The sequence below is a fragment of the Pelobates fuscus genome, chromosome 2 (assembly GCF_036172605.1).
Source record: "Pelobates fuscus isolate aPelFus1 chromosome 2, aPelFus1.pri, whole genome shotgun sequence".
Lineage (NCBI taxonomy): Eukaryota > Metazoa > Chordata > Amphibia > Anura > Pelobatidae > Pelobates > Pelobates fuscus.
Genome location: NC_086318.1, coordinates 281588213 through 281609992, shown reverse-complemented (window position 1 = coordinate 281609992; position 21780 = coordinate 281588213). Strand labels below are relative to the sequence as shown.

Genomic DNA, 21780 nt, shown 5'->3' with positions numbered 1-21780 from the left:
GTTAGCGACCGCTTCTATCTTGGCAGACTCTGGTTGCTGCCGCCCACACCCAACCCAGTGTCCCAAGTACTGGACTTCCGCCATGCCTATGTTTCACTTGTCTGGTTTCAAAGTCAGGCCGCCCGCCCAAATTTGATCCAGCACTATCCCCACATGCCTCATATGTTCCTTCCAGGACGCGCTATAGATCGCAGTGCCATTCAGGTATGCACAGGCGAAATCCTGGAAGCCATCGAGGAGTCTATCCACAAAGCGTTGGAACGTGGCTGGGGCGTTTTTCATTTCGAATGGCATGACCTTAAATTGATACAGGCCAAATGGGGTGACAAAGGCCGACTTGGGGATAGCCTCCTCGGCCAGGGGAATCTGCCAGTACCCCTTGCAGAGGTCAATGGTGGTCAGATAGCGTACCCTGGCGATGCGATCCAATAACTCGTCCACTCGGTGCATAGGGTAGGCATCGGTTACAGTTTTGTCATTTAGCCGCCAATAGTGCACACAGAACCGGGTAGTCCTATCCTTCTTTGGCACCAGGACTACTGGGGACACTCAGGGACTATCGGAAGGCTCATTGACCCCTAACCTCATCATCTCCTGTATCTCTTCCCTCATACCGGCCTTGACGGTGTCAGGTATCCGGTACGGGGGTTGTCTAATCGGAGCCTGTCCTGGGGTTTCCACCCTATGGGTGGTTATCGTGGTGAACCTTGGTTCTTGGGAGAAGGTTTGGCTCCTACTAGCTAATAAGTAGGTCATCTGCTCCCTCTCTGTGGGCGTTAGTCGGTCCCCTAACTTTATCTGACTGAGAGGATTGCTTTGGGGCTGTCTCCTCAAGAGGTCAGGTAAGGGTAGGCTGTCTGTATCGTCAGTGGCTGGGGCGCAGGAGTCAGCTATGTCCTCGGGTCTTTCCTGATACTCTTTGAGCATGTTAACGTGGAACACTTTGCGAACTCGCTCGTCCTTGTCACTGGCAATTACATAGGTGGTAAGGGCCCTACCCCTTTGTAAGGGCCCTGCCAAGCTGCTTGCAACTTATCGTGTTTCATGGGCGTTAACACTAGGACCTTCTGTCCTACCTGGAACGTGCGCTGGCAAGCACCCCGGTCATACCACACTTTCTGTCGTCCCTGGGCCACCTGGAGGTTTTCCTTAACCATCTGAGCCAACTGTTCCATGCGGTCCCAGAGATGTACTACGTATGATACGATGGGGGCTCCTCTTGTTCGGTGCTCCCCTCCCAGTGCTCCCTAATGAGGTCTAGGGGGTCTCGCACCCTTCACCCATACAGAAGCTCAATGGGGGAAAACCCAGTGGATTCCTGCGGCACCTCTCTGTAGGCAAACAGGAGGTGAGGCAGGAACTGTTCCCAGTTCCGGTATTCGTCTGTGAACATCTTCAACATTTGTTTGAGGGTGCTGTTGAAACGTTCACAGAGGCAGATTGTCTGGGGGTGGTACGGGGAACTGAGGAGGGATTTAATCTGGCAGACCTTCCATAATTGGTGAGTCAGTTCAGCAGTGAACTGAGTCCCTTGGTCGGAGAGAATTTCTTTGAGTTAGCCCACCCTAGTGAATATTCCAACCAAGGCATTTTGCAACAGTGTCTGCCTGGATATTGGACAGGGCGACAGCTTCGGGATAGCGAGTGGCATAGTCCACCACGGTAAGGATGAATCGTTTACCGGATGGACTAGGCCGTTTGAGGGGCCCTATTAGGTCTACGGCTATCCAGCTTAAAGGTTCCTCTATAATGGGCATCATGCCTTGGGATGATCTCCCCGCTTCCCAACCCGCTGGCAAACATCGCAGGTCCGGCAATAATGACGCACATCCGTGGAGACCCCTGGCCAAAAGAAGTGCGAGTCATCCCCAAAAGTCCTGCTAATGGGATGTCATGCCCGATTCGGAGAAGCTCCCGTCAGTTTTTCCTTGGAACTACCAACTGGCGCTTCTGCCAAGGGGGGACTCCCGGGCGACTGGAGTCAGACACTCGGTATAGCCTGTCCTGTTTCCATACATAGCGTTCTTCTTCTGGGCCTGGCTGACCTGTCTCTGCCAAAATACGATACTTATGGAGGGAGGGGTGAGTCCTAGTTTCTCTACCAAATTCCTCTAGGGTATCCCAGGCTACGGTCATCATGGCTAGGGTTTTTGTCAAGGGGTCAGTATGTCTTACCTGGGTTTCCCAGACCGGTGGATTGTTCTCAGCGTTGCGTGTTTGGGCACAGGGGATGACCGGATGAGCAGCTGCAGTGGGCGCATACGCTGACGTGAGGGGCCCAAGGTTGTTGCCCAGCAATACTTCAGCTGGAAGGTTGTCCATGATTCCCACTTGGACGGTACCCGATCTGACTCCCCAGTTGAGATGAACTCTGGCAATGGGAAGGCTATAAATGGCTCCTCCGGCGACACGAACAGCTACAGTCTTTCCAGTACGATCATTGTTTCGGACCAGGTGTCACTGGGCGAGAGTCAATGTGGACCTGGTGTCTCGTAGGCCCTGCGCTGGTTGACCTTGACAAGCACCTCCTGGCAATGTTGTTGTTGAGTGTCCTGAGCGGCGGCTTGAATGGTATCCTGCATCATACAATACCCCCAGATATTCCTCCGCCTCGGGTTCCGCTTCCAAGCAGTGGGCAACTGATGTAGGTTGAGGCTGGTTGGAGGGTCATCCCCAGGTGGACCTGGATGGTTCCGGTGGCAGTTGATCCTAAGGTGCTCCATCTGTTGGCACCCATGGCACCGTACCTTGACCAAGTTCTGTTGTGACCTAGGGGGTCCAGAATAACGAGCAGGAGCTGGGGGAACCGGAGCCCTCTGAACTCTGCCCTCTGAGGTGGTTTAGTAGTGACCGGCTCGGGGCGAGGATGTACAGCGATTGGTTCTGGGCGTCGGGAATCAGTGAATTAATCCGCCAGGTGTGCTGCGTCCTGTAAGGTTAGTGTTTGCCGATCCTGGACCCATTCCTTCAGGCCCGGTTGCAATGCTCCTATGAAATGTTTCAGGAAAAATAGTTGCAGGACTTCCTCGCCTGTCATGGCTTGGCATCCTTGTATCGATGTAGTCTACAGGCCCATTCTGAGTAGGAATCCCCATTTTTCCACTTGTATTCCCTAAACCGTCTCCGTTATGCTTCGGGTGTTACTGCATACCAGAACAGCAAAGCTTCCTTGACGGTGGCATAATTTTTAATATCCTCGTTTGGGATGTCACAAAAAGCTTCTTTGGCTTTTCCCGACAATTTGCTGGCCAAAATTGTAACCCATTCCTCGGGAGGTACTTGATGCGGTGCACATTGCCGTTCATCGATTTCTCCATCTGTCTCCTGGTACGCTTTAAACGCTGCAAATGGTATCTTTTTCCGCTCGCTGGTGTTTACAATCGGTAATACCATTGGGCTTTCCGGTCTTTGTGCGGCTAGTTCCTGTAGGTGATGGGCTATTTTCTCCCTCACCTCCTCCATTGCTACATTGGTAAGCTGTGTTACTAGTTCCACAGGTGGGTTTGGACCATAGAGAGCCAGCCTCCCTTGCACCACTCTCTGGATCTCATCTTCTTCTCTGTTTGGTGGGGTGGAGTTGGCCATTGTATTGCTCTGGTCCAATTCAACCAGTTCAGCTATCAGTTCCCGTCGTGGTTTGTTACTAGCTAGAGGTCCACGGCACTCCAGTAGATCCTTCAATGTTTGCCTTTTCAGTTTCTCATATTGATTCTCCATGGATGTAATACCTCCTCTGGGAAGATAGGACCATCCTGCCGCTGCCAACCAATTGTAGTGGTTACCCCGGGTAGTAGAGGGGATTCCACCGCGGGAGGGTGTCCTTCTCCCGATGAGTGAGGGGTATTCTCAGCATCCAGTCTTCATACAGGGTGAGGAAGCTCTTAAAAGAGCTAGTGTGATTAGCTGTATAGCTAGTTAACCTCAATAAGAGACAGGACTTTTTACAATAAGAATCCTCCCCTTAGCTTGGGAGATAATTGAGTTAATTACTGTATCAACTCAATTATCTCCAAGCTAAAAAACATACTTTTATGCAATTTTTTTAACTTTGTGAGTTTACATGCAATATTAATAATTTGGGGACAAACATATTCAAAATTCACTTGAATCGGTTCAGTCCTTCTGACCGACCGCACGCAGGTTTTCCTGCCCAAAACAGTTCCACGAATTCAGGCTGTGCGGTTGGTCTAACCCCTCATTCATATTTAGTTCAAATTGCACAAATGGAGCAATTTGTGCTTAATGTCAGTGGATGCGGCTCGTTCGACAGTTTGTTCCATAGAAAAAGCGCCCTGTTCGTATGGGTTTAGCCAAACGCACAGAAGGTAGAAGTTTCAGCGGTGTTCGTGTGAAAAGTAGCCGAATATAGTTCCACACATTCGACAACCAAACACCGATGAGTGCATTCGACTAAACAAAACGACCGCCGCCATGTGTTCGCACAGACGAACGCCGACCACCCTGTATAACAATTAGAACGCTGTGGTTTTCGCTGATTTGGAGGTTTTACACAAGGCAGGGAGATTAGCGAGATGCACACTTCTGTCCTGTGTGGTCTGTCGTTCAGTAGAACATTCGTAATCCGAACGGCTTGTAATATAACAGCAGGCTAGGTGAATTTAGATGAATGATTTAAACGAACGGCCTTTTAAAAATCCATACAGGGGTTTTGTTACACCAATGCTTTACCATAGGAAAGCATTGGGAGGATTTTGTGCATATGCAGCAAATGTACCATTCTGCATCTCTTCATAGGGATGCATTGAATTAATGAATCTCTATGAGGAACATTCAGCGCCTACATGCAGAGCTTGGAGACCCAGGACTCTCTAGTGGCCGTCTGAGTGACTGTCACTAGATATGTAACTAAGCAGCGATGTAAACACTGACTTTTTTCTGCATAGTATATAGATCACCAGAAAAATTAAATTAAGCTGTGGTGGTTCTGGTGACTCTAGTGTCTCTTTGAGAATGGCATTTTTCTCGTTGAACTTTTTTAGCTGGCTCCTAGATTCCCAAAAAATGGTCAAGCCCTGCATTAAATGGATTCTATAGTGCCAGGAAAACAAAGCTGTTTTCCTGGCAGTATAGGTTGCTACAATGGCCACTCCCTTGTGCCCCCCCCTCGAGCGCACTTACCTGAATCTAATGCCGATGTCCCTCGATGTTGGGTCAAGCTCCGCTCACGCTCCAATGGCCGAGCTCGCATTAGGATTTCCCCATTGGAATGCATTTATAAATGCTTTCCTATGGCGATTCCGGTGACGCTGGAAATCCTCATGCATAGCATCATTTAGGCAACCAAATGTCGTCTAAGCACCCGGAAGTCACTCTAGTGACTGTCTGGTAGACAGCCATAAGAAGAAGAGTTAACCATAGCAGGTAATTATTGCAGTTTCTCAGAAATTGCAATAATTACCACTGTAGGGATAAGTGGTCTGGGTGCCTACAATGTCCCTTTAAATTCCAGGACTAATTTTTTATGAATATTTTCTGAAATATGCAGCATCCAAGCACCCTTATTATATACTCTTTGTTTCCAAAAGTTTCTCATTGTAAGGAAGAGCTGGACTGTTTGCCAAATCTGAACTGGGTTTCAATATTTATTTTCTGAGGAAGTAGAATTAAAAACAAGATATAATTTTAACCTGTCAAGGAGGTGGACATGCTAATCTCTGAAGTCACTATTCTCGTCAACTACAGGAGCTTTCTAATAACCAGAAGACAGATCACCTTCCAGGTGTCACAATCTATTACCTTTCTCCATCGCGCCAAGTGATGCAGGATGCAAGTCCGGCTCTTCTCTCAACCTGTACTCCTTGTGTTTATTTTGATATTTCTGTGTTTTGACTCCGCATGGCTTTAGACTTCTCTTTTCTCTGCTTCCCCCACTCGGCTTGTATTTTGACTTTCTCCTTTCTGGTATCCTGACTTTTGGCTGTTCCTTGACCGCTCTTTTCTACCTACATTAAACCCGACCATTCTGAGGTTCAGTAATACGTTCTTTGGTTTTTTGAGGGTTCATGTACTGCATGACTGTCAGACCAGGATACCATTTGGCCATTGTGGCAGGACCGCTGCCAGTTTGTGAATTGCCTGCTTGATATTATGTGTGTTTCCCCATCTTTTAATGTCTTCTGCCCGCTCCCCATTCGGGAGTGCTTCCACAAAGGGAATTCATTCACCTCCCGAATGGGGATCACCCCGATACCCCATTTAGAATGTTGACTTAGAACCTTCACACCTCTCAACATAGTGTCAAACCGCAAGGGTAACAATTAATGGGCCCTCCCCAGTGCGCATTAGAATGTTCACACCAATTAATAAGACGTTCACACTTGCAACATAAGTGTGAAACCGCAAGGTAAGTGTAACGGCTCCCCTATACTCTGGCTGACTATATGTCACCATGACTCAGCAATAAATTAAAAATATGAAAAACACGAAAATGGGGGGCGGAGCTTGCTAGCGGGACAAGACAGACGCCATGTCTGTCAGCTCCCGATAATCGCTAACTTTAACGGCACATACCGTAAACAGCAGACACCGTAGACAAACGGATACCTCACCATCCCACCCAGGGTGAAGCGTTGCACTGATTGATGCTGTTCCGGTATCCCACAGGGCAACCCACACCGAAACGCAAGGCCGCGGCCTACCTCCAGCCACCATGCTTCTCCCTGGAGTCACTCCTGGGCAGCCCACTGGCATACAGCGCGCCCGGGAATACCCGATATTCAAACTCTCCAGCTCCAGAGTGGGCCGACGGTCCCAGAAACCCGAAGGCATGGATATCGGAGCTATGCTCCAAAAACCCCAACAAGGTAAAACAAGCCAGATAGGGGACAAACACCCAGCAAACACAGGAGGCTCAGGGACCAGACACCTGAGGCAACACTACAGCCTCCCCAGGTGCTCACAGGAAGATCAGCGCCAGCCACAAAGGACGACCTCCGAGCCCTATTAATAGACTTGCATAGAATGATGGCAGCAGACAAGGCCCTTGCACAAAAGGAGATCCAGTCAGTCGCCACCAAGGTACAGGCCACAGAAGGCACTATACCAGAGGTGCAAGCAGCAGTCAGGGGAGGGATCCGATGTCCTGGATCTGGGCACCCAACATATCTGAAAAGCGCTCAGATCCCACGAACACAGCCGAAACGCCACCGGGTAAAGTTCTGATCGGGCGCACACATGGTCCTATGCCCAAAACAGTTCCAGGGTGTTTTGTGCTTTTGTAGGTCAACTTCGGGAGTACCATGCGATCGACGTCCAAACACCACTGCCTGCATTCCCGAGAACAAGATGGCCGCCAACACAGTTCCCACTGTGGCCAACCAGCCGCACAATTAGAACACACTATAATTGAAGTGTCAGGAGAGGTTACCAGGGGTTAACAAGCCCAGAGGTGGTCTGCAGTTCGTGAGTTTGTTCAGTTCTCGAACAGTACAAATAAATCCCACGAACCAAGTCTTTTTACCAGCCTTTTCTATAGCCCATAGTCAGTGTGCGGGACGCTAGCCTCCACACTTCTCCAGGAGCCCGTTGTGAACATCCAGGCAAGGGGGCGTTCGTCACATATCTCCCCCTCCTGGGGAGACTAACCCGACTCCAGAACGTCCTTTGGGTCTGTGTTAGTCTGGTGTCTGAACCCATATGGTGCAGGGCTCCAGAGGGCCTCCTGCCCCACGTTTCAGTTTTAATATCCAGGGTCTTCCTGGGCAGGGCACCAACTATAACCCACTCCTGAGGCATCCCGTTGCTGCTGGAGTGGAAGGACGCAATTCACCCCTCTCAGGGATACACAGAGCCCTGGGGGAGGGGACCTTCACTCTGCTAATGGGGCACAATCAGGGTGGCTTGGTATCAATCAGGGTGGCCCGGATCCTCAACCCCCTAATAGGGGGTTGAAGATCCGGGCCGACTGCCCTGCATCCCTGTACTCTAGGTGTGGAGACCACCATCCCATCCACCCCTCCCATGCCAAAAGATTCAGGGACTTGCGTACAGAGACCAGCGGTGCTCTGCCCTGATGCCCGCTCTTCTGCTGGGTAGGCACTCAGCTGCTGGGGAGAGAGACCAACTGCCTCTACTTCCTGGAACTCCTGCTGCGGTTGGGGATCTGGGAAGGTTGCCCAGCATCCCTGTAGGGCTTGAGCATGCGCTCCAATTGTCCTGTCTCCTGATAACAGGCTCTGCCGCTGGGGAGAGAAACCAGTTGTCTCCTCTCCCTTTGAACCATACTGCCACTGGGGAGTCGGACCGACGGTCACGACTCCCTGTAATGCTACCTGGTGCTGGGTAGTGGGACCAACCATCTCCACTCCCAGTGATGCTTGCTGCTTCTGGGATGAGGGACCTACAATCGCCTCTACCTGTAACACTGGCTGCCACTGGGAAGAGAAACCAGTTTTCTCTTCTCCCTTTAAATCCTGCTGTTGCTGGGGAGTCGGACCGACTGTGTTAACTCCCAGTAACGCTGCCTGGTGCTGGGTAGTGGGACCGACCATCTCCACTTCCAGTTATGTTCGCTGCTGCTGAGATGAGGGACCTACAATCTCCTCTCCCTGTAAGGCTGCCTGTTGCTAAACCTAGTCTATAACGTTCCGGTATTCCTGCTCCAACTCCCACTCTATGGTAATCAGGTGGGTGAGGTCATGTCCCAGCTCAATAGCTCCTGGGAACGGCAACATATTTTGCCAGTAACAATAAATAGCCCAGAACCGTGACTCATCCAGACTACCACAGTCATTGTCATCCTGAAAGACCTTCCACAACAGGCCAGGGCTATCGTAGCCCTCCCCCTCTGGCTGAACATCCTCTGCCAACCAAGTGTGTCACTGGACTGCATACCACCATCGCGCCCGGTACGAGTCATCCAGCATCATCTCTCTCTTGACCAGGAACTCAAGATGCCTTACCCACTCTGTCAAGGGTTGCTCTCCCAGTATCACCATCCATTGGGTCACTTGTTCCTGCCAGCGGTGCGCTGTACTTTGAAGCTTATTTTTCCACCAAAGCTGTGCTACCTCCAGGGACTCCTGCTAGAGTTCTCGCATTGCATATTCTCTCCAGTTCAGTTCCTCTTCGGTTGAAACAGGGCCATACTCCTGAGCCAGTGCACCTTGTAATCTCCACTGGAACTCCTCCTCATATGGGGATGCTGCCCGGGGGCTAGCTAGCTCCATCTCCTAAGTTCCTTTTTATACAGGGGCGCTGCTGCACTTGTCACTGCTTTCCCTGGCTTGGGATATTCATTTGAGAGAAAAGTCCCGCCGCTTGCCACCAATGTAACGAATTCCAATCATGCAGCTGAGTATATCCGTTATGAATCTCCCGAGTCCCAGGCACAGTAGTGATTATAGCCCAAGTTCCCCAAACATCAGCCTAAACTTGATGAAGGGTAAAACGAACCTTGTTAATCCAGGCTCAATGGCCCACTTATATACAATACAGAGACACAGTAAAAACGCCCATGACACTTCCATTAATACACCCACAAAATGTCCCCAAAATGCAATGTTACCGTGACTCAGCAATAAATGACAAAATATTAAAAACACATAAAATTACATATTTCCCACCTAGGAACCCCCATAGTTTATACATCCCCGGATAGCCTGGATCTGAGCACCAAACATATCCAAAAAGCGCTCAGATCCAACGAACACAGCCGAAAGACCACCGGGTGGAAGTTCTGGTCCTATGCCCAAAACAGTCGCACAATTAGAACTCAAGATAATTGAAATGTCAGGAGAGGTTACCAGGGGTTAACAAGCCCAGAGGTGGTCCGCGGTTCGTGAGCTTGTTTGGTTCCTGAACAGTACAAATAAATCCCACGAACCAAGGCTTTTTACCAGCCTTTTCTTTGGCCCATAGTCGGTGGGCAGGAGGCTAGCCTGCACACTCCTCCAGGAGCCCGTGGCGAAAGTCCAGGCAAGGGGGCGTTCGTCACAGGAAATAATTAATGAATGCTCCCCTGGTGGCCGTTTCGTACAGATGAATGCCATCCAGGGGGAGCATTCGCATCCCGAAAGGAGACCCAGCGAGCAGAGTCTGGTCGAGTGTCCCTGAGATTGGTGTGGGCACTTCTAGGCCACTGGCTAGTTTGGTGGGCTTTGGGGTGCATGCTGGGACAAAGAGACCAACTCTTTTCCTGTGGGTCTGGGAGCTCTTTTTCCCACGCTTGGTCTCCCAGGTACAGAGGCTCATGGGATGAAGACCCCCCTGTCCCTGGATGTGGGAAACCCTGTGTTTGGGTGGCGGGCTTTTGGAAACAAACCTTTCCCGCATTCCTGGGGAGAGGGAGGACCCTGGGAGGGGACATTGTATGCTGTGTGTTACGCCCCTTGCATGGGGTTATTCTTAAAAAGCCGTGTGTGGCCAGTAAAGGGTTGTTGTACCTCCAGAACTGTGTATCGTCCAGTTACTGGGGGTAGTAAATGTGTCTATTTGTCCTGTACATGGTTCGTGACAGGCTGAAGGAAGGGAATTAGCGGAGGTAACCAGTTGGGATACCTGTGGTCCGGGACAACAGGTGGCAAGTGGCAGGATCATACTTCCCAGCCGAAAGGAACCAACGGTCGGTAGCCGAACCAGTCCAGTTGACGCTTCTTAGAACTTGGATGATATGTACCCATGGCTGGTAAAGTAATTCACATGCCTGCCTTAGAAGCAACCCTATTATTGCAGAGTGTATATGGTGTTTTCTCCCTTCATCAAGAGCAAGGAGCTCAGAAATATCATTCTGCATCTGTTGGAATCCAATCAAACTTCCATTTATCTCACTGTTGCTTCTCGGGGTCTTAAGTACTGCGCCATTTTCATCATTTGACTACCAACTTTCTCTTTTACAAGTATGAGTTTGGTTTCCCTTTATCCTGGAGTTTCCATCACTGTTAGAGAGTTATATTACTATTAATTATTACTTACTCTGCTGCATAATAGTGAGGATCCATTTATGCAGTCTGTCTATTGCCATTCTTCTGTCCAATACGGAAGCACAAGAAGCTGAAACTTTAACACCTCTCATGTAGTGTTTTTCCTGGTATATTTTTTTTATCTGTGCTACCAGGGATGTGAAGAAACACAGAAAATACTTCCGTAAGAATTTATTTCCCTTTACTGTCCGCTGGTAGCCCAAGGAAAGAGTTTAAGTGTTATTGGTGATTCTCCTGCCTAGATAGGAGGAGCCTTTCTCTCTTTATTAACCCCTTAAGACCGCAGGACGTTCTATGCCGTCCTTATTTTGGTGGCTCTAAACGCCCCAGGACGGTATAGAACGTCCTGCGATCTAATGTACTTACCCGGTCACCGGCGATCCCACGCCGGCGATCGCGGTATGGGGGACTTACCTGGGAGCCCAGGGAGTCCCCCTCTGTTCTCTTCGGCCCCCCAGGGCCATGTGATCGCGAGGTCCTTGCGAGGACCCCGTGATCACATGGACGGCATAGCCGTCCATGTCAATGCCAGCAGGGGGAGTGCCTGTAATGACAGGTACTCCCCCTGCTGTCTGAAAATAAAATAAATAATATATGCTTAGATCATATATATATATTTATTATATATATGATCTAAGTATATATATACACATATACACATAAATATACATACACTGTCTACGTGTATTTTAATATTAATATATACATAATTATATATATTAATATCAAAATACACGTACAATGATATTGATTAAATATATATATATATATATATATATATATATAATAAAAAATATATAAATATGTTAAAAAATAAAATAAAAAAAATAATAAAAAATAAATAGATAATAAATATATAAACATGCGTCATTTGGTTCTAACAATATTAATATATATATATATATATAGATATCAAAATACATGTAGAACGAATAAATATATATATTTATATACATAAGTATATACGTATATATCACTATATATATATACCTATATATAAATAAAAAATAATAAAAAATGTATATATATATATATATATATACACACACACATATATATATATATATATATATATATATATATATATATATATATATATATATATATATATATATATATATATATATATATTAATTCTACGTATATATTTATGTAATCATTTTACATAATTAGGTCATTTCATTAATTACTATTTGCAGGACCTGCAGTTCAGGGAATTAAATTTTCTAGCACTATATTTAACCCTGTAACTTTCCAAGACACCATAAAACCTGTACATTGGGGGGACTGTTTTACTCGGAAGACTTCGCTGAACACATATTAGTGTTTCAAAACAGTAAAATATATTACAACGACGATATCGTCAGTGACAGTGACATTTTTTGCATTTTTCCCACACAAATAGCACTTACACTGACGATATAATTGTTGTGATATGTTTTACTGTTTTGAAACACAAATATTTGTGTTCAGCGAAGTCTCCTGAGTATAACAGTACCCCTCATGTACAGGTTTTATGGTGTTTTCAAAAGTTACAGAGTCAAATATAAGGTTTGCGTTTCAGTTTTTTCACATTAAAATTCGCCAGGTTGCCTTTGAGACCGTATGGTAGCCCAGGAATGAAAATTATCCCCATGATGGCATACCATTTGCAATAGTAGACAACCCAGGGTATTGCAAATAGGGTATATTCAGTTTTTTTAGTAGCCACTTAGTCACAAACACTGGCCAAAATTTGCGTTCAAATTAGTTTTTTGCATTTTCAAATATTAACACTAAATTTGGCCAGTGTTTGTGACCAAGTGGCTACTGAAAAAGACTAGACATACTCCATTTGCAATACCTTGGGTTGTCTACTTTTGCAAATGGTATGCCATCATGGGAGTAATTCTTATTCCTGGGCTACCATATGGTCTCAAAGGCAACATAACCAATCTGGCGAATTTCAATGTGAAAAAACTGAAATATGTAACACGCTATATTTGACCCTGTAACGTCCCAAAACACCATGAAACCTGTACATAGGGGGTACTGTTTTACACGTGAGACATCGCTGAATACAAATATGTGTATTGTATTGCAGTAAAAGCAAACGGTATTTTGACATTCACAGTTAAAATGTCACGTAGAACTAAAACAATTTAAAAAATCTTATTTTCTCCCATTTTTTTATATTTTTTTCATATTAAATTATGTTCCATACCTAAATATTTGATGTTAAACGAAAGCCCTGTTTCCCCTGAATAAAATGATATATAATAAGTGTTGGTGCATTTAATATGAAAGAGGTGAATTACAGTTGGACAGACATATAGCGCAAATTCCAGTTTTTGTTTACGTTTTTTTTGGATCACAACTTGTACATTTGGCTGCGGTCTTAAGGGGTTAATGCTACTGGAGGACGGTCAAGTAAAATAAATGCAGAGGTGATCATTTAGTTTTGTGTTTATTATTGTCAATGTGTATTGTGTACTTTAATGAATTCTTCTTTTCTATTCATAGGAAATATTACAAAAATTACAGGTTCTCTGTTTTTAGGGTAAGTTCAAGTTTTTCTATTTAGTAAACATGCATTTTGTTAATTGAACTACTAGTGTATTTCTTTAACGTTTTCCTCTCCAGAGAAAGTAACATGTTACTCACCACTGAAGTGCTGAAAGGACAGCAATCTATAAAACATTGGTCATTTCTCAGAGTGGTACTATTACACCGACAGGGTTATACACTAAAGTGAAAATTCAGAGTGAATTCAAAGTGAATTTCCAATTTAGGGCCAAAGTAGCCGAACTGGAAGCACAACTGATTTAAAAATGTGTCCAATTTGAAATTCACTTTGAATACTCACTTTTGTGAATAATGCTAATAAAGCAAAGGGATACAATACTTCACCTGAGTGAAATATATATTAAGCTATAACACTGGGGTGTTAATTCACTACGCTAAGAATTGTGAAAAAATTATAGATAGATACTGCAGATTTTAAAACACTGTGGCCAAAGTGGAAGTTGTTTATATTTTCGTTATAGTTATGTTGGCCTAAAAATGCAATTACCATTTCTACAAATCCTGGCTTAGTGAATAAAGTACTTTGTTGAACTGTGCCAGTTATGATTAGTTTAATCAGCTTCATTGTTTGTGTGCCAGGCTTGAAAGGCTAACATTTGAAAGCATTTTATTGTTTCCATTATGCGATTGTCTGACTGACACTACTGTGCTAAAATATAGCATGAGCTTGTCAACATTTCTTGCTGCAAATCACAGCAAGCTGGGAACGCAGAATTGCACTCTTCTGAGTGATGGCCATATTTTACTATTAACTTGAAAAAACCTCTCTCACATGTTTTTGTAACACGCTTGTTAACAATCTGTTTTTAATGTGCCTTACTGTGAATATGCAGTATTAATTTCTTGTCACTTAACTGATCTGAAGATCTTATATTATTAATATGTCACTGTTCATTTATTAGTAAAATTAAAGGGACACTATAGTCACCCAGACCACTTCAGCTTAATGAAGTGGTCTGGGTGGCAGGTCCCCCAGGTTTTAACCCTTCAGACGTAAACATAGAAGTTTCAGGTAAACTGCTATGTTTACATTGCAGGGTTAATCCAGCCTCTAGTGGCTGTCTTCCTAACAGCCGCTAGAGGCGCTTCTGTGACGCTGGATGCAAAATTTGCATCCAGCATGCAGAACGTCCATAGGAAAGCATTGAGAAATGCTTTCCTATGGACTGTTTAAATGCACGCACGGCACTTGCTGCGCATGCGCGTTCAGCTCCACTCGGGAGCTTCAAGGGAGGGGGGTGCTGAGGGTGGGGGACACACCTAAGGATGCTATAGTGTCAGGAAAAAGGTTTTTGTCCTGACACTATAGTTATCCTTTAATGTCACTTTACACCAAGGCTTAACTGCCAGACCATCCTGAAATTGAGGTGACCTAGACCATTTTTTAATTTTTGTTGTGCAAAAGATTACAACAAGCCCACAATGCCACAATAGCCATAGCAAGCATTTCAAGATAGACATTGTAATGACATATGATAGAACTGCACATTTTTTACATTACAGGAAGCAAGCTTAGAGAGTATAGTAAAGTGTTCTGGCATAGTCTGATACAGCATCACATTTCAGGGATTGCTTAGAGCTTATTAAATATTGACAAGTAATAGTAGTGCATAAACGCTAGATATGCAGACAAATCTATGCATCTAAATATCCTAAAGCTATGTCTAAATGCCTAAAACACCTAGCTAACAGTGCCACTCGGTGTAGTGTGATAGTAGAGAGATAGCTAAAACAAAAGAATAAAATAGCTAAACAAAAAAAAAAAATTGTGGATGCTGCAGATAGCCGCTAGCTTCACTCATACAATGTTACACTTGAACTAAGGTGGAAAGTCCACTTCCACGCCAGATGCAGTTTCATTTCCTGCTGTCAAGCTTGATGAGTAATGCTGGGATTCCTGCTGTGCCTTATATCCCAAACTGCCTGATACCAGGTCCACGCAACTTCGCCCCTGGCCTGTATGGAAGCCTGTGCCTTGTGTCCATGGATCCCCCTTCCTGTGGTGGCAGGATTGTGGGCCCGTAGGTGAACCATGTTCCGGGTTACCCTCCGGATATAAGGACGGCACAGAGGCCCACAAGAGACGCAAGCAGCCGAGACATTGAGTGGGTTCTGTGGGCAATGTGATCCCAGAATCGCTGGCAAATTGCATCGAATGTGGTGGTAAAGAGGTCTCTGCACCTCTCATGCTCCGAACTGGTCCGGCACTGTTTGAGATCCTGCTCGGTGGCCATCTTGGTCGCCCCACACGGTTTCAGAGGCCACAAAATTTTCTTTCCTTATATTCTGTTCCCTGTTTTGATGCAGAGTGGGACTAACCCAGTGAGGACCGGGGTGAACCCCACCAGTCCAAACAGGGGGGGGGGGGGGGGTGTAACGGGGCTCCTTGCGTGTGACCCAAATACATGCAAATACTCATTGGATAGTAGTAGGACGGGAGTGAAAGGGTAAAAGACATAGGCATGAACGTCATGTACATATAACAAAAATGTTCTGAGAAAGAGAAAGAACAGAATGATCTGAGAAGAGACATCTCAGGTGGGGGCTATCTGCTCTCAGAACTAGACATATATGGTCTGTCATTTTAAGCATCAAGCATTTCCTGAGTCCAAGTTAGCCAATTTTAATATAGGATATCATTATATGACACCTATAGCTTGAGCCTTGGAATCAAGATAAATTCTATCACAATCCCCTCTTTTGACACAAGGGTCACCCAAATGTCCAAGGTATTTCCAGGCCTGCTAGCCAAAGCCTGTGGGACTTTAATTTATTTCTTCACCACGGTTCCCTTGGACTGAGAGACCAACAGAATCAGCGGAGGAGAGTTCCTTCATTTGTTAGGCAAGGCAACATCGTACAACCCTTCCGAAGTCGGAGCTGGAATGTAAGTTATGGTACGACCAACAGTCGGTTTGTTTTTACATAGAGAGGTTAGTAGACATGAGAAAAATCTAAAGGTTAGAAAAATGGCCGTAATAACAAATACAGCTAATAGGAAAAAGTACAACATTTTCTTAATTAGTAAAGTCAACCATGTTCCTAGCCCAAATGTCCAATCCCCAAAGAAGCCAGTATCCTGTTTAATATCCTGTACTAAGTCATGTACATTTTTTATATGTTTATGGATCATAGTGCCATTGTCAGATAGGTTAAAACAGCACATACCTTCAATAACTTTACAGCCTAAGTCATGTTTCATTAGTAAGTAGTCAATGGCTGCTCTATTCTCTGTACAATTCATAGTGGTGCTCAGGGCTCTACAATTCATGGTATTTTTCCACCAAGTGGGGCAAAACAGGGATTCAGTATTAGGGTCTCTTGAACAATTACATTAAAAAAGACCAACATGGGGGGGCGTGGCTACCAGCGGAGCAAGATGGCCGCATAATCTTTAGCTCCTGCACATGGGCTCTGAAAAACGTCGATAAACCAGGTTACAGATGACCCATACTCCAATTACCACATCATGTCTCAGCCTAAACAAAAGAGGCAAACAGTTAAAGCTGACAAGCACAACTTCTTTGGCCAAAATACGGCATCATCAAAGCAAACGGTGCGGACGCACCAACAAGATGGCGGGGAGGAGAGAGTCAATCTAACAACGTGGCTGATCAGGCGATGGAGGAGACTGTTACTAAACAGTTCCTCCTGGAACAACTGGAAGCCTTTTCGAAGTAAAATGATGGCCGGCTAGACAGCGGGCCGGTTGTGCCTGAAAAAAGATATTGGAGACCCTGGGGCCAGAACATCCCGCATGGAGGAGAAAATGGAGGAGAGCATGGACGTTTACAATCAATTAGCAGCACAAGTAAACAATACAACATGGAAAATAAATTAATAGATGTTGAAGACAGAGCACACAGAAATAACTTGAGACTGAGAGATATCCTGTAGACAGTGACACCGGCAGAATTACAGGCCTACCTCCACAACTTCTTTCATGCTCTGTCACCGGACACACCGTCCGACATGCTCCTTCTAGACAGAGCGCATCGAGTGCCTAAACCCCGACATCTGCCAGACACGGTCCCCAGGGACGTAATCATATGTGTCCATTATCACCATGTGAAGGAGCTCATCCTAAGGCAGAGCAGAGTTAACAAGAACTTACCTGCGAAATACAATAAAATCAAGGTGTACCCGGACCTGTCCGCGGCAACGCTGAGGAGGAGGAAAGCGTTCCAACCTGTCACCAGCATCCTCAGGCAGCACCAAGTTCCCTACCGCTCACCAAGTTCCCCTCAAACTCCTCATCTCAAAGAATGGAACGACAGAGACTATACTCTCACCAGAAGATGGAAACAGAATTCTCAGAAAATGGAACCTGCCCTGCCCGGACCTGGCGCCTTGAGAGACCGCCACAATACCCAGGGAATGGCAGAAGGCCTAACAAACATGAACTGATACCAGCCAATATAAGTAACAACCATGTCCTAGCACACAAGGGCTGGTAAAGTATTTGAAAAATTAACCTGTTATGTTTTATTACATTCTCTCCAGTGTTAAATATGTTATTCTTAATGTAACCCTTCAATACATGACCCACAATAGTCACATTCCACCCACACATATCAGAACCCTGAAAAGCAGAGGCCCGTACCCTACCTAACGTAGATGCATCCCCTAACACTGCCAATGACTGCCAATCAACCCTACCATGCCTAGGCGGACAAATTATCCTAACGATAGAACATGAATCGGCAGGCAAGAGGGGGAGACAATGGTAACCTCATGTAACTACTGACTCCCATAATTCAACAGAAGACATACAGGTACAACCTCAATGTACAGGTACACCTAACCATAATGTAAATAACTGCAAAAAAAATAAAAAATAATTGAAAATAAAATCACTAAACAGCTATATGACGCAACTAAAACATCTACCCCACACACCACAATTCCATGATACAAAGCCCGGCAAACCCCACATACACACAAGTGTTTGATGAATACACAGTGAGAGGACTAAGGACACCACACAAACCACCTCCCTTGCACCGTGGGGACACTACAGATAGTGATGTCGCATACACAAAATTTTCGGTTCGCGAATGGCGAACGGGAACTTCCGCAAACGTTGGCGAACCGGGCGAACCGCCATTGACTTCAATGAGCAGGCGAATTTTAAAACCCACAGGGACTCTTTCTGGCCACAAAAGTGCTGGAAAAGTTGTTTCAAGGGGACTAACACCTGGACTGTGGCATGCCAGAGGGGGATCCATGGCAAAACTCCCATGGAAAATTACACAGTTGATGCAGAGTCTGGTTTTAATCCATAAAGGGCAGAAATCACCTAACATTCCTAAATCACAATGGATATGGATTGACACCTGACATATTGACACCTCGACATATGGATTGACACCTGTCCTCCGAGATCCTGATACACACTGACACAGAGCAGAATAGGGACTATTCCCCCTACATAGGGTCACTTGGCAGATATGGATTGACACCTATCCTAAGGATCCCTGATACACACTGACGCAGAGCATAATAGGGACTGTTCCCCCTACATAGGGTCACTTGGCAGATATGGATTGACACCTATCCTAAGGATCCCTGATACACACTGACAAAGAACAGAATAGAGACTGTTCCCCCTACATAGAGTCACTTGGCAGATATGGATTGACACCTATCCTAAGGATCCCTGATACACACTGACACAGAGCAGAATAGAGACTGTTCCCCCTACATAGGGTCACTTGGCAGATATGGATTGACACCTATCCTAAGGATCCCTGATACACACTAACACAGAGCAGAATAGAGACTGTTCCACCTACATAGGGTCACTTGGCAGATATGGATTGACACCTATCCTAAGGATCCCTGATACACACTGACACAGAGCAGAATAGGGACTGTTCCCCCTACATATGGTCACTTGGCAGATATGGCGTGGTCGTGGGAAGAGGAGGATAACTTTCACCTCTTCCCCTGTTAGATTCCCGTTGTGCTGTGACATCACCCTTATACGCTGTGTAAAGCATACTTTTTAATTTATTTTGCAAATGCTGCATCCTTTCCAACTTGTAATTCGGTGACATTTCCGCCACTGTCTGCTTATACCGGGGGTCTAGTAGCGTGGACACCCAGTACAGGTCATTCTCCTTCAGCCTTTTTATACGAGGGTCCCTCAACAGGCACGACAGCATGAAAGACCCCATTTGCAAAAGGTTGGATGCCGAGCTACTCATTTCCCGTTCCTCCTCCTCACACAGAGCAGAATAGAGACTGTTCCCCCTACATAGGGTCACTTGGCAGATATGGATTGACACCTATCCTAAGGATCCCTGATACACACTGACAGAGCAGAATAGAGACTGTTCCCCCTACATAGGGTCACTTGGCAGATATGGATTGACACCTATCCTAAGGATCCCTGATACACACTGACACAAAGCAGAATAGAGACTGTTCCCCCTGCATAGGGTCATTTGGCAGATATGGATTGACACCTATCCTAAGGATCCCTGATACACACTGACACAAAGCAGAATAGGGACTGTTCCCCCTACATATGTTCACTTGGCAGATATGGATTGACACCTGTCCTCAGAGACCATGATACACACTGACACAGAGCAGAATAGGGACTGTTCCACCTACATAGGGTCACTTGGCAGATATGGATTGACACCTGTCCTAAGGATCCCTGATACACAGTGACACAGAGTAGAATAGGGACTGTTCCCCCTACATAGTTGACCCTATGTAGGGGGAACAGTCACTTGGCAGATATGGATTGACACCTGTCCTCAGGGACCCTGATATACACTGACACAGAGCAGAATAGGGACTGTTCCCCCTACATAGGGTCACTTGGTAGATTTGGATTGACACCTGTCCTCAGGGACCCTGATACACACTGACACAGAGCAGAATAGGGAATATTCACTAAATGCCAAACATTGTTATATAGGGGAATATTCAGTAAATAAGGATAAGGTGGGGGACCTACTGTCCTCCCCCCCGGCCCCCACCCCTGTGCGGTGGGTTGGGGGCATAAATCACAATGGGGGGAACTACTGTCCCTCCCGAGAGCGGTGGGTGGGGGCCATAAACATAATGAGGGGGGGACCTACTGTATGATGTTGTATCGATCAGGTAGTGTAAGGGTTACGCCCGCTTCACAGTGACAGACCAAACTCCCCGTTAAACGCACCGCAAACAACCGCAAACAGTCCATTTCCACAACCGCAAACTCCCCATTTGCACAAGGTTGGACACCAAGCTAGCCATGTCCCGTTCCTTGTCCTCACTAATGTCATTGAAGGTCTCTTCCTCCACCCAGCCACATACAACACCAAGGGTCCCCGAAAGGTGACAACAAGCCCCCTGGGACGCCTGCTGTGTTTGGTATTCCACCTCCTCAAAGCCACCTTCCTCCTCTGATTCCTCTTCTTCAGACTCCTCTCTCTGCGTTGCATCTCTCTGAGTTATTATAAGGTGTGTTAAGTAGTACTATTCTTATCAGTTTAATCCCTGTTGCGTCCCCTATGAGTGGATGTGTATATGGCAGCGATTTTAAGATGCTTGGTCGGTCCTCCTTACTGGAGACTGTGTTGCTGTACGGGTGGCAGGTGGAGCCATTTATAAAGTACCCACTGCCAAGGTTCATTTGAATTGTGGAGCAGGGCACGGAAATGTGGAGGTGGGGCAGGTAGGACCTACCCGCTGACGTTATTTTGGGCAACGACCTGGGGGAGCTGACTTCAGCTTTTGTTCCTCAAACCGCAGTACAAGAGGCGCATCTGGTTGTGACCTGGCAGCAGGCCCGCACCACAGCTCCGCCTAACCACTCTGAGGCTCAGGTAAGCAATGTACCCCCCATGCCCAATGTCACGCCCTGGACATCCCCCCTAGAATTCGGTTCTGAAGTGGCCCTAGATCCCTCCCTGCAGATCTACAAAGATCGTATTAATAAAGACCAGGCAGGATTAGAAAGGGAAAGGTACACCTGGGACAAGGGGCTGCTGTAGAAAAAAATAGTGTCCGGATCCACTCCCTTACCCATAAAGCAATTGATAGTGCCGAGAAAATATAGACTGGAGTTATTACGCATCGCCCACGACATTCCCCTGTCTGGGCACTTAAGGATCAGCCGTACTAAGCACAGGCTGACCCAGAACTTCTTCTGGCTAGGTATCACACAGGACGTCAGGCGATACTGCCAGACCTGTGATACCTGCCAGAGGGTAGGGAAGAGGGGAGACTGATACAAAACCCGACTCCGTTCTCTTCCCATAATTGAGGAACCGTT

The 21780-nt window shown here is 46.2% G+C and overlaps 1 protein-coding gene across 2 annotated transcripts in view; it reads left to right on the top strand.

The window, feature by feature from the left end:
• LOC134587202 (general transcription factor IIH subunit 5) overlaps window positions 1-21780 on the top strand; it is a 948377-nt gene that overhangs the window by 153918 nt on the left and 772679 nt on the right. For both annotated transcript variants that reach the window (XM_063443405.1, XM_063443404.1), the window contains exon 3: window positions 13443-13479. In XM_063443405.1, coding sequence (XP_063299475.1) covers window positions 13443-13479 — 37 coding nt within the window. The remainder of the gene's footprint in view (window positions 1-13442; window positions 13480-21780) is intronic.